The sequence below is a fragment of the Gymnoscopelus braueri genome, assembly GCF_963280865.1.
Source record: "Gymnoscopelus braueri genome assembly, chromosome: 2".
Classification (NCBI taxonomy): Eukaryota; Metazoa; Chordata; class Actinopteri; order Myctophiformes; family Myctophidae; genus Gymnoscopelus; species Gymnoscopelus braueri.
In genome coordinates this window covers 26,690,030-26,702,888 of record NC_137604.1, presented here as the reverse complement: position 1 = coordinate 26,702,888, position 12,859 = coordinate 26,690,030, and the positions used below count along the sequence as shown (strand labels likewise).

General features: G+C 38.7%; 1 protein-coding gene across 1 annotated transcript; it reads right to left on the bottom strand.

Annotated features, from left to right (window-relative positions):
• Positions 1-3,422: 3,422 nt before the first annotated feature.
• LOC308076524 (C-X-C motif chemokine 10-like) lies at positions 3,423-12,652 on the bottom strand. Its single transcript, XM_080416852.1, has 5 exons — positions 12,412-12,652; positions 7,015-7,147; positions 4,983-5,078; positions 4,783-4,853; positions 3,423-4,505 (listed from the first exon to the last, which is right to left on the bottom strand). The coding sequence occupies exons 1-4, from the start codon at positions 12,494-12,496 to the stop codon at positions 4,814-4,816; spliced, it is 354 nt and encodes a 117-aa protein (XP_080272978.1). The 5' UTR covers positions 12,497-12,652; the 3' UTR covers positions 3,423-4,505; positions 4,783-4,813.
• Between the last annotated feature and the right edge of the window lie 207 nt (positions 12,653-12,859).

Below are 12,859 nucleotides of genomic sequence, written 5' to 3'. Positions count from 1 at the left end.
TTAATGAGTCTTCATCATTTAATCTTTTTACACTCGTATCTACTATTTGGTATGCAAGCCAAAAGGCATTCTGGGTTCTTAAAACACCAGTTAATTTTGTATGGAGAATCGTCGACTTTTAACACTAGAGTTGAGTAATATTGTAGCAAGTCATATAGCTGCTGTTTACGCCTCCTTCCAAACATTGCACTATACAGTAGATGATGGTAACATGTTTACATCATTTACAATACTAATTACACCAAATAATGATGAGCCAGATACTGCTTAATTAATACAAATGCAATTCTTATTCTGCTATATTCTTGTGGTACAGAATAACTGTCATAAACTAAAAGCAGCTGATGTTGGCGCTCAGTTGATTGCAAAAATCATACATTGGAACACAACTTTCCTCTTGTGATATTCAGTTGCATTACTAATCAAATTACATGTAAAAAACAAAAAGCCAGTTCTGTGGCATATACAGGCATTAAAAGTGAAAACTTGGTGTAATTTATTTGCCATACACTATTTATTATTCATTTATTTGCGTTATGTACTCACTCCAGTGCTGTAACATGCCTCCTTCCAGACTTATGATGACACCTTTGAAATATCTTTATTTCATTCAGTCCCTGGCTGCAAAAAGACTGATAATAGTGAAAATTTTCATTTAAAAAAATTTATGATTAAGATTTTATATTTGATTTGACAATTTTTTCCCACGCTTGGCTTCCATTGTTCATTGTGTTGAAGCATTTTGTGTGTTTTTTTTACCAAGGTGCATATATTGTGACACGGTTGTCCTGATTGCGTGTGATGCATAACTGAGTACTGGTGGATCTGGCGCTGATGTTCTAACCACCACATTCTGCATCTCACTACTATACACCCACATGATGGGACCCATTATACCATTATCTATCTCAGGTTAACAACAAACATGATGAGAACAATCCGACCCTTTTGCTGTAATTGCACTCTTGTGTGTGCTTGTACTTGTGTGCTGCTGTCTGGTTCAAGTGCTACTAGTCAGAACAATGAGGAACAGTTTCCACTGATATCTAAAAGAAAAACATTTAAGATGTAGTAAAAATAACATCTTGTCAGCTTGTACTGTAGATCAGGTATGTTTTTTGTTTGGTCTAGGTCTTGAGCTAAAAAGTTTGGGAACCACTGGCCTAAAGAGCCTGCCTGGGAAGCAGCAGGTCCCAGGTTTGATGTGTTGAGGTGTCCCTGAGCAAGACACTTCAAGGTATACTTCCCCCAAAAAATGGGTGAAGTATCAATTACTCATTACCCATGAAGCCTTGAATTCATGGAGATTTTTTTGTTTTTGTTGCATTCCTGAGCCAATGATACAATATTTGCTGTAGGAGACCATTGCAAAACTACTGTATATAAAAGATGAATATGAACTCACCAATGAGCCTACTACTGATTCAGGTTCAAAGAGAATGTTTTAATTTTTTTATTTAGAGTAGCCAATTATTTTGTACCCCCTATTTCTCCCCAATTTAATCGTTATGCCAATTAATTCCTCCCCACACACATTTCTGTGTTGTCACTGATGTGGTATCCCACTGACTCACCTGCCAGTGAGGAGCCCCCACCCGGGGAGGACATAGGGCCTACTCCTCCCGCCCAACACTCCCTGCTGACAGGTGCCGCCCCAGCCCGTATGAATGAGTGACAAATATCACCCTCCCTGCCCGGCTTCCTTCACCCGAACACGGGCCAATTGTGTTCGCATAGACGCCCGACAAAGCCGGATGCACCACGGTGGATTCGAACCCACAAAGAGAATGTTTTAAATATGGTTTTGCTCTTGTTAAAGGGTAGGGTAAGTGATTTTCTTTGGTTAAAATAAGTGTTAAATAGCTCTATATTCTGATGGTACTCATTGCTATAGAGTGTTTGTTCAGTAAAAGGAGTCTCCTTGTCTCTCCAGCTCTTTATAAAACAGAAAATGCATTTTCGTTTCAGTTTCATTTCCAATTTGATCCAATCAGGATATCGATTAAACAAGTGAAATTGGAAGTGATGACACTAAGAAATGAGCAGGCAAAATTGGAACTGGAACACTATAAAAATGTGTACTTTCTCCTGATTGGCTGAGATTTTGACACCTACCGGGAAAATGTATTTTCTGTTTATTAAAGATCTGGAGAGACGGGGAGACTCCTGTTACGGAACAAACACTCTATAACAATGATTATTATCAGAATATAGTGCATTAACCTTTTAACAAAATACTTTTTGTTTTAACCAAAACATATCACTTACCCTACCTTTAAGATTGGTCTTCTCCTATTAACTTGTTGGCTCAGGAATGCAACAAAAACATCTCCATGAATTCAAGGCTTCATGGGGTGAGTAATTGATAGGGGAATTTTTTTTTTGGGGGGGTAAAATATTCCTTCAACTGCTCCCCAGGGCAGAGCCCCAGCCCAGAGCGCCCTCTGCTCCTCTTAGGATGGGTCAAATGCAGATAGACTACCTAATTTCGCTGTATATGCAAATATAGAGTGACAAATACCGAAAGGAGTGGGGATCAAATTATTATTATTAATTGACATTTGACCATCAGATTGCACCATATGTGAGTAGGCCTGTCACAATTATGACATGATCTCCTGATCAATTATCTGAGCTAATTGCAATGATTTTTGCATAACGTTACAATCGTTTCCACTGATATATTGGTCTGATTGGGCTATAATGTTTGAAATCTAACCCCCCAAGAATGAATACCTTCCACTGACCAGGTAGGATTTGTAATCACTTTCTGGCATGAGGAAAACGGCTTTTTATGGCATACATATCCTTTTACAGGTATAACCACTGGTGTATTGGTCTGAGTGGGCTATAATGTTTGAAATAAAACTCCAAAGAATTAAACCAAGCCATTCTGATGCAGAAAATACCTTCCAGTGACCAGGTGGGAGCTGCAATCACTTTCTGGCTGGAGTAATAAAGTAATCGTATAAAACATCTGGATTAAATGAACAGAAATGTCATATTTCCATATTTTTTTCCACACTATCTTAACCACTTTCAACTTGGCCTCCCTATTTGGGGTTTTTAGGGAAACATTAAGAAAAATCATGTCAAGATTTCATGTCACGATGTGATGCGTGTATTTTCGGAAAAATAATTATGAAAAAAGTAAAAAAATATTAAGGATATGGCCTCTTTCCACCATAGTGCATTATTTATATTGATCATCGATACCAGTCAAAGTCATATCTTGGTATATTCAAGTTTGTCATATCTGCCTTGTGCAGTTCTTTTGTTTACAATATGTTGCATTGCTCGATGCCAAAAACACAATAAAATCATTGATCAGAATTATTTGTATGACAATTAATCGTCAGCTAAAATGTCACGATCATGACAGCCCTATATGTGAAACATATAAAGATATGGACAGAAAGATATTTAGATCTAATATATGAAGTTTAATGGCCTTGTGTAGTGATTTGATACAGTCTCATCAAATTTGCAAACAGTGTAATATACAGATGGCTTCATCAACGATGAATGTAAAAACAACAACAACAACAACAACAATGAATAAAGCAATAGGCAACATGTCAAACTACAAAGGAATATAAAAAAAGAAGAATAAAAAAATAGAAATATCAAAACTTTACATTTTCTTGAATTTACCCCTTAATAACAGTGCAAGGATTTAGAAGCTGTAATAGATGCATTTTCTTATACAAACAATGTTAACTGTCTTTCATAAAAAACAAACAAGTAAACAAACAAGCCTTCTTTAATACACTGTATTGTTATCTAAGTTTGGTCTATCTATCTAAACCAAGCTTTCACATTGTGTTAAGGAATTCAGTGTAGCGATAGTTCATGTAGCCACGGAAGGCAGGATGTTTTCATGCTAGCTCACTCTTCCCCCATTCATTCGTTAACAAGTTAATTAATACATACACCTACAAATCAGTCTGTCTCTCCACGTTCAAACCATAGAGTTATGATATATCGGTTCAACCTCTCTACATTCTCATTCACTACAAGTTAACTCACACACACCCTCATACCCACAGTGCATCTCAGGCGGTGCATTTAAGCAGCCTCTCTGTTCACTGTTCATTCTACGTGCTTTGCTGTCTCAGCTGGTCGTACAGCTGTCAGTTTACAAATTCCCTCCACCTCCCCGGCCTCCTCCCTGTGGCATTCAGTTCATATTGTTAATAGGATGATTCTGTGGATTGTACTGTGGTTCTATTTATGATATGTGGTAGTTTAATTATGCATTGATGAAGGTTCAACGTTACTCTGCTCTGGGGGGTTTGTGATTTCAGATCTGTTGTAGGCTATATATGTATCTGTAATATCAAATGAGCAGAATCACACCGCCAAACTGAATGCAATATCATTGCAATAAATGGTAAATGGTTAATAAATGGTTAATCCTGAGCTGAAGTGTCTAAATGAACTCTTGGTTATAGGGCTGCTGCCAACACAAGTAAGTCTCCCAAAGTAGTATTGTCACCCAAACACTTTGAAAAATCACACCCAGTGTGAAGTGGGCGGTGTTGTCATCACAGTGGTCATCATAGTGATGGAAGCTCACTTCAAAAAAATATGGATTTTTTGAAGTGCATAATCCTATTTATAGGTTATTAATGTCATCATGTGTCTCGCTAGCCAATCACAGTGCTGAATAGAGTCAGCCAATAGAGTCAGCCAATCACAGTACAGCTAGGGGTGTACTAATGAGCCAATCACAATACAGCTAATGAGGTGTCCCAACCCCACTTATAGGGGCAGCTACACCGCCCAAAAACCCTGGATGAAGTACTGCATCTCACTTATGAGCAGAGTCTGTGGTGGTGTGATGTTTCCTTCTGTAGAGAAACGCAACATTTCTATTATATTTACAAACATTTTGATTTATTCTATCATAATATTTAATTTAGGCTATGAAGATGGATAGATGGTGATGGTCACGCTAGGAAAAAAAAGAAAAAACATACTCATTCTGCTGTCTTTTGATCTTCTGAAGGATTCTCTTCACCCATTTGGCCTCAGGGTTCAGACATACCTTCGTCCCAGTCTTTTTGAGAGTGACACTGCAGGACAAAGGGAAAAGTTTAGATTATATCGCACAGTAACATGGTGTCACTTGCCAAAATTGGCAAGCAAACAGCTTGAAATCACTTCTTTTAGGCAAGTATAAAGGAGTATAAATTAAGTTTAACAATAATTCAGCAATTCTATCAATTAGTGCTGCACCTGGGTCAGAAAAGCAATTGAAGACAATACAATATGATAGGATCCATTTAATCAGTTCATCATCTGCAGTTAGACAACTGAAGCCTGTTTCATAATTCGTCTTTCTACGGTGTCACGTGCCAAGGACAACAGATCTACAAGCTCACAATGTGCAATTTTGGTGCGTGACACTGAGGTACGAAAAACTGAAATTAGGCATTATAGACGTCTTTGGCATTGTGTAATGGGGGTGTATGGGATGTGTTTGTGTTAGGGGTGACATATCTTTGAAAAATGTATAGACATTGTGTCATCATGTATCCTAAAGTACTATTGCAGTAGCCTACAGGTTATCAGAGTACTTGGAGGCCAGTCTATGACTCTAGTCATCTATGACATAAGTACTAGTCAGTCATCACCACATTTCAGCAAAAACTGCAGACAGAAACACAGACAGAGATTTGTGGAACTAGTAGCAAAGTAGTCTCTTGTAGCCAGACGATCATTGATCTCCACCTACTGATACATCTGGGGACATCTAAATTCAATATATGGGCTAGAACAGTGCAGAGAATGGCCACTGACAAACCTACACCCACTGCTTTGAAAACAAATCATATCGCCGTGCTGTAGGGTGGGTCTTCATAGGCCCTGTGCATAATTGTAGTCTCAGGTTTCCAGAAGGTGGCATACAGTGATACACGTTCCTTGTTCCGGTTCATTTTTCTATAGCTTCATTTGATTGGCTTAGCAGCAGATTTGAACAGGAAATACACATAAAGGTGTCATTTGTGTTTCCCATTAAAGTTGGCTGCCAAGCCAATCAAACGAATTTATGAGACACTGAACCGGAACAGAAAACGAGCATAAACGTTATAATATACCGGTATAACGCCTTCTGGAAACCAGGGACTACAATTATGCAATTGATATGAAAATTGGTTCTGCAAGCCAGTAATTTCATTAATTCCTGAATCGTTTCTACAGTTTAACCCTTATACTGAATTTAGATGTCACCAAACATATCAGTAGGTGCAGATCTAAGATTTTATGGCTACACAAGACAAGTAGCAAAGCAACTGTTTATTGTGAGTGACCAGAACTCATGTAGAGCATCATGTAGAGCCTCATGAGGGCGCAATTTCACTACCCTGCCCACCATGCATTCGTTACAGGGTATTATAGTCTTTCCTGCCTGTGTCCGAGGGTCTATCTATCTAACAAAATAACTTCAGAACAGATGGGTGGATCTTTATGAAACCTCAGAGGTCAGTGGCCTGACATGAAGAGATGATCTAACTTTAGGTTGAAAAGGGCAAAGGTCAAGGTCACAATCAAGAGTAGCAGAACAACCGATGTTGGTGCTGGTCGGGTTTTCACCACAAGGTGCATTTCTTTTATTCTTTAGTAGTTGGCTCATGTTCTGATCTGGAGCTGTTTCTTTTCTGCCTTTCTCCTCTGAGGAGTAACAGCAGTTGCATTGTATCTAATATGTGCATTACTGAGTTCTTCTTTTCTACTGAACACAGCAACGTCTGGAGTGTGGAGTCACAGTATTCAATGATAACTTTTGTTAGGTATGCTAGTGCTTATCAATTATTTAATGGTATTGTTTCATCTAAGGTAAATTTCAACAGCAAATCATTGCAAATGGTCTTATGTTGTTGTTACAACACAGGTATCATTTATGAAACAATGATTTTGATTGTTGTGATTGAGATGTCCTACCGGCTTAAAGCCAGGAGGACAAACTAAGCAGTGTGCCAAAGGTGTTTGTAGGGCCATATGACTTACATGATTTGAGTTTCCTCACAATGTGAGTTCGCAGGAATGATCTCCATCTTTTCTATGTGACGACCGATGGGCCTTCTCTCCATGCTGATGCACTGACAGCGAAGATTCACCCCCTGCTCCCCTGGGCTCATCCCTTTTGGGAAGAAGTGAAGTCATGGGTCACTAATTATAATCACCAAATTGCAGAATGTACAGCAGCTAGTATAGACCTAGCTCTTGCAGAAACAAATGTTGGCAAGTAGGTATGGAAAATTACCATGGACCATTTCCAAACAAAATGAAGTGTCATCAGTTGAACCTTTCAAAGTGTTCTCACTAGATCCCCCAGTATATGGAGGGCCCTGTGTGCCAAATTCTCAAATAGAAAAACTATCAAATATAGATATCTAAACAGTATAAATACACATCCAAATTCAAAATAAATAATTTGGGCACAAACAAATATACATGTAGATGTTACGGATACGCGTCCCTTAACCCTAGACCCAGAGGGTTGTAACAACAGAGAATGAAATTAAATATATTTATAGACAAATACCTAATTAATGAATAATTGATTTAATAATTTATTTAAATGTATTTATATTTGGCACTTTGCTCACAAATCTCATATCTATTTCATTCTGCCAATAACGCATATATGCGTTCTATTGAATACATCACTTGCCTGCCAATAACGCATAAATGCGTTCTATTGAAAAAAAAAAAAAGAAAAAAAAAAATTTGACCCTAAGACCTAGGAGATATGATTAGTTGAAGATCTAGACTCCTATCCACTTCCTTGTTAACTTAAAACTTAAAAATTCTGTATCTCGGCTCCTGAGTACTTTTTGTTTTTCAATTAAAAATCTCTGGCAGCCAACAGCTAAAAATCTGAAATAACTCTGGCAGCTAGTGAGTTAACCCCATAGCTTTAAGGATGGCAGTATTGGTCTGTCCAACATTTGAATTTCAAATAAGAAATTATCTCAAAAACTGTTGGCTGGATTTTCATTGAATTAGTCGTGCACCTTCATACTCACTGAAGGATGGAAACTACTGATTTTAGTGACCCCATGGCACAAAATGTCCACTTTGGGATCTCAAAATCTAATGGGTGGATTACCATGAAACTTACTCAGTGCATTCAAACTCCCTGGGGGATGAGCCCTAACCATTTGAGTGACCCCATGACCTTTCATCTAGTGCCACCATCAAGTCAACTTTTCAGTGTGAGGCGACTTGGCAGAGGTCGCAGTCGTGTTCGTCATGGGCCATTCACTCAGGACGTGGAACAGGCCCTATACACAGCAGCCATACTGACAAGAAAGTGGGTGACTTCTTACTTCCTTCACACATACTTAGGCTATACTTATTAAGGTTGTGTTCCATTCTGGTCAAACAGAGTCGATGTGATGCGAGAGTGCGAACTAGCCAACACCAACTCAGGACTCCTGAATCACTGCCCTCCACTGCCTCCTGTCTAACATCAGGGTCTTGAGCTCTGCAGTGTTTTTAGCTCCGCTGTCGCTCCATGCAGCAGCACTGCACTGTAGCTACGAACAGCTGCCTTTTGAGGTCTTCTCCCACGTCAGATTTCCACACGCTTCTCAACCTAGGTAGGGCATTCCAGGCAAGTGCCCTCCGGACCTTCAGATTACATTCCGTTGAAGCAATCCAGGGCATGCCCAGAGATATTTGTAGTCCTCGACTACCTCGAGCCTACCTCATATAGACTTTAGCAAGTGATGCAATGCTAGTATGCTACTATATAATCTGGATTAATGATAAAACCATGCATATATAGAGCATTTCATATTAGTGCGCCTCCTTCAAGGGGGTGTTGGACTCAGGTTAGGACTTCATCCAGAAATCTACATGTTTATGATTGTTTATCTAGCTTCATGCATACTGTTTAGTACTTAATTAATTCCTATACTCTTTTTTATATATTTCTTTGCGTGTTTTGATGGCCTCTCATTGCTACATTCTACTCATTAGCCAATTCTGGGTTCTCTGTCACACACTTTCCTAGTTCTTTATAAATGAGAATAAAACAGAATTGAATACTACTTTATGAAATGGAATAGAATGACATAGAATACTACTTGTGCCTGAGGGCACAAAGGTAGGAGCTTGCATCTGATCGTCATGCTGACTACTGGTCTGTTTGCCAGCTGACATTTTGCCAGATTTTTGTGGCATCTGGCCCGGGATGGGAACTGGCAACCTGGGCTACCCACCACCCAAGTTGCCCACCTATTATTTCTAACAGCAGCGACAGCCTGCCGGCCCACCATAATATAGCAGGCTAGAACATGCGGGCTACGTCCAATCTATGCATACGCTTTGGGAAGCTATTTTTCAAAAGAAAATATGGACGTCATCAGGGTCTGTTTTAAGGACATCAGACATCCATCTGCATACTTTATTAGGTGAAGATGGCCTTTACATTTGGACAATTCACCTCTTGTTTAGGTTTATAAGAATAATGTATTTTATTTATTTATTTGAGCAATTTACATCCTTTGTGTTTAAAAAAAATATTAATTTATAAAATGGTTTGACTACTTATCAATTGCATTTCTATTTAGATTTCCCTCATTATTTATTCCTAATTTCCTTGCGTCAATAAGAAGGTAGGCCTACAGACCATGGTATTATGAGGTGGCGTGGTCTATTAATCAATGGTGCCTGACTGTGGTACAAACTGGATAGAATGTGTATCTCCGCCAAGTCGGACAGACGAAGGCTGGAGATAATGTTTTTGCGGCTGTCTGTCCATGTGTCTATCTGTGTCCGTCTGTGAACAGCTACTGTAAACACCAGCTACCCCAAAATGTTTAAATTGGCCTCATGGTGGCGCTATAACAGGACGCTTTACATTTTGGCCTATAACTGAAACGGTAAGTAATAGTCAAAACATTTTGGATTCTGGATTCCCTGGCTCATGCATAGGGCTCATGACACAACTTCCCATGTACAGTATACTCATTTTGCGTTTTCTTCAAAAAATCTTTTTGCTACTGCTCCTGCATATTCTGTCCAAAACTCCTGCAAATCATATCTCCCTTGACATATCTCTGTAGTCATGTGATCAATATGTATCTGGACGGGATACTGTTTTTGACACTGCATGTGTATTTACTGCATTTTAAGTACATTTACTCAAGTCCTGTACTTTAAATTTTGAGGTAGTTGTACTGTACTGGAGTATTTCCAATTTTCTGTACTTTTACTTCTACTCCAACATCTCAGAGGCAAATATTATACTTTTACTCCACTATAATAATTTGAAAACTTAAGTTACTAGTTAATTTGTAGATTTTGATTATTGTTACAAAACAATTACAAAAACTTCAGCCCAATATACATTTCGGCCATTTGAAAATAGCAGATCTACAAGCTAGATCTGCAATTTAAGTACATTTTGATGCCAATACTTTTGCACTTTTTTTTTTTGTAACACTTTTTTTATTGGAATGTTTTGTAATATGATAAACACATCAGAGTATAAACAACTATAAAATATAAAACAAGAAAAGACAATGACAAATAATTGTCATTTGGTATCAAAAATAAAATATACAACATAAAAACTACAACAAATAGTTATACAGATACAAACAACAAACAAAAAACAGAACAACAACACACTCTTGCTCTCATACTCTCCCTGCACAGATCTTTTGTAAAAAAAAAAGTTAACCATTATGTAGGAGGGGTCAGCGTGCACTTATTGAAGTGGTCGATGAAGGGTTGCCAGGTCTTGTAAAATTTGTCTTCACTCCCTCTCAATTAAAACTTTATCTTTTCCAATTCCAAATAGTGCATTACATCTTTCATAAGTGCAGTATGGGTTGGAGCCTGCACTTGTTTCCAATTCAACAATATCAGTCTGCGAGCCAGTAGAGTCACAAATGTTACCATGTTGTACTGAACACTCAGTCAGTTTGATCGTAGGCCCTCTGACTCCCAATACTGCTGTTAGTGGATCTGGGTCAAAAGGTTTTTTAACTATGTCTGACAGTGATTTAAATATATTTAGCCAATGTGATGTTAATTTTGTGCAGTGCCAGAACATATGGGCTAAAGTGGCTGGTGACTGGCCACATCTGTCGCAGGATGAATTTACAGTTGGATACATTTTGTTGAGCTTTTCCTTTGACAAATGTAATCTGTGTAATATTTTAAATTGCAGAAGACCATGCCTGGCGCCTATTGAAGAGGAATGTACTAGTTTTTGTGATGTAGACCATTGTTCATGGAATCTATATTTCTGTTTAACCCTCTGACCAAAGGAGGAATTTCTATTATTTATAATTCTCTCTCGTATTTAGACAACAATACCTCCTTGGATCATTGGAAAACAGCTTGGGAAAACGATCTAGGAATATCTATCACGGATGAACAATGACAAAAACTAGTACATACTTTTGCACTTTTACTCAAGTACATTTTTAATTCCAAACTTTTACTTGGAACAGAGTATTTCTACATTGCGGTATTGATACTTTTACTTAAGTAAAAAATGGGAGTACTTTTTCCACCACTGCCGGTAGGTTAAGGAAGAACCACACACTTGCCACATCTGGCTGCTATAAGAGGTCGCTTCAACTTTTTGGCCTATGACTCTTGAACCATATGCCATACAATCAAAAATGTAACCTTGGATGGTGCCATAACTCCCTGTATACACAAATCCACAGACGCGCTGCCTGTAGGCAGCCATAGCTGCGGTGTCCGCACCGCGACACCGCAGCAGGCAGCGCGTCTGTGGATTCGTCTACCCGGCCTTTTGTGCCTGACAACATTTTCTGCCATTTTGCGTTTTCTTCAATACACACTTTTTCCAACTACTCTTACATATTTACACCAAACATCACACACATCGTTACACATTATCTATGGAGTAATGTATCTATGGAGTATGTGATCATGATGTATCAGTCACATTTTCCATATCCCATTCCGATTGGCTTTGATTGACTTCCAAATTATGCCAACAAAGCCTGGCAGAGATCTGTGCTCCAAGGAGCACACTTTTCTAGTGATTTCTGCTACCGGGTTACTAAAGGTGACCTGGTCTCCCAGGTGCACTCTTTATGAGAGACAAGCATGTCTCAACTTCTCTTTTCTTCACAGTCGCACAAGAAGTGAAGTAGCAGGCTTACTAGGCTAACAGATAAATCCCTGGAGGGTGGGTGGGCGTGGCCCTAGCCATAGACTTAAAGTTTAGAGTTACCGGTAGGTTAGGTTGAGCCACAGCGAGCACTACCGCATGTAGGAGTGCACTCACTACTCAGGAGAAAACGAGCATCACCATCGTAAGAATATGCATAGTAAAAGAGTAAAAATTGTAAACAGAATGCAAATGCACCAAACTTTACAAAATTTTATATGAAAGATGAGACTCACCGTCGGTGATGGTAAGAAAAGACAGAAGTGCCACGACAACAATGATATTAGACATCTTTATCTCTTCTTTCTTTGATGAACACATCACTGATCAAGTCTGTTAAAAATCTGTTAAAGATCTACTGCATACCAGCGGCCTGTATTGTAATTATATAAAGTCAGATCGTCATTCACTAGTGTTGTATTTAAAGGAAGTGATTCCTCTGCCTGTTCACATTTTCTTGTCCAATCTCTCCCTCTGTCCCCCAGTCTTATGTCTGATCCACTGCAGGAGGAGGTGCTTTAGTAAGTGCCTGTTGCGACATCTAGGCTAAAAGAATGTTTCTACTACCGGTACATTTGTGAAAACCACACTCTGCCAATGAAATGACATTCCTACCAAAAAGACAACTGGTGCTTCCATGATTTTAATTATAGCTTTGTGACAAAATCTCTTGTTGGCATTTTA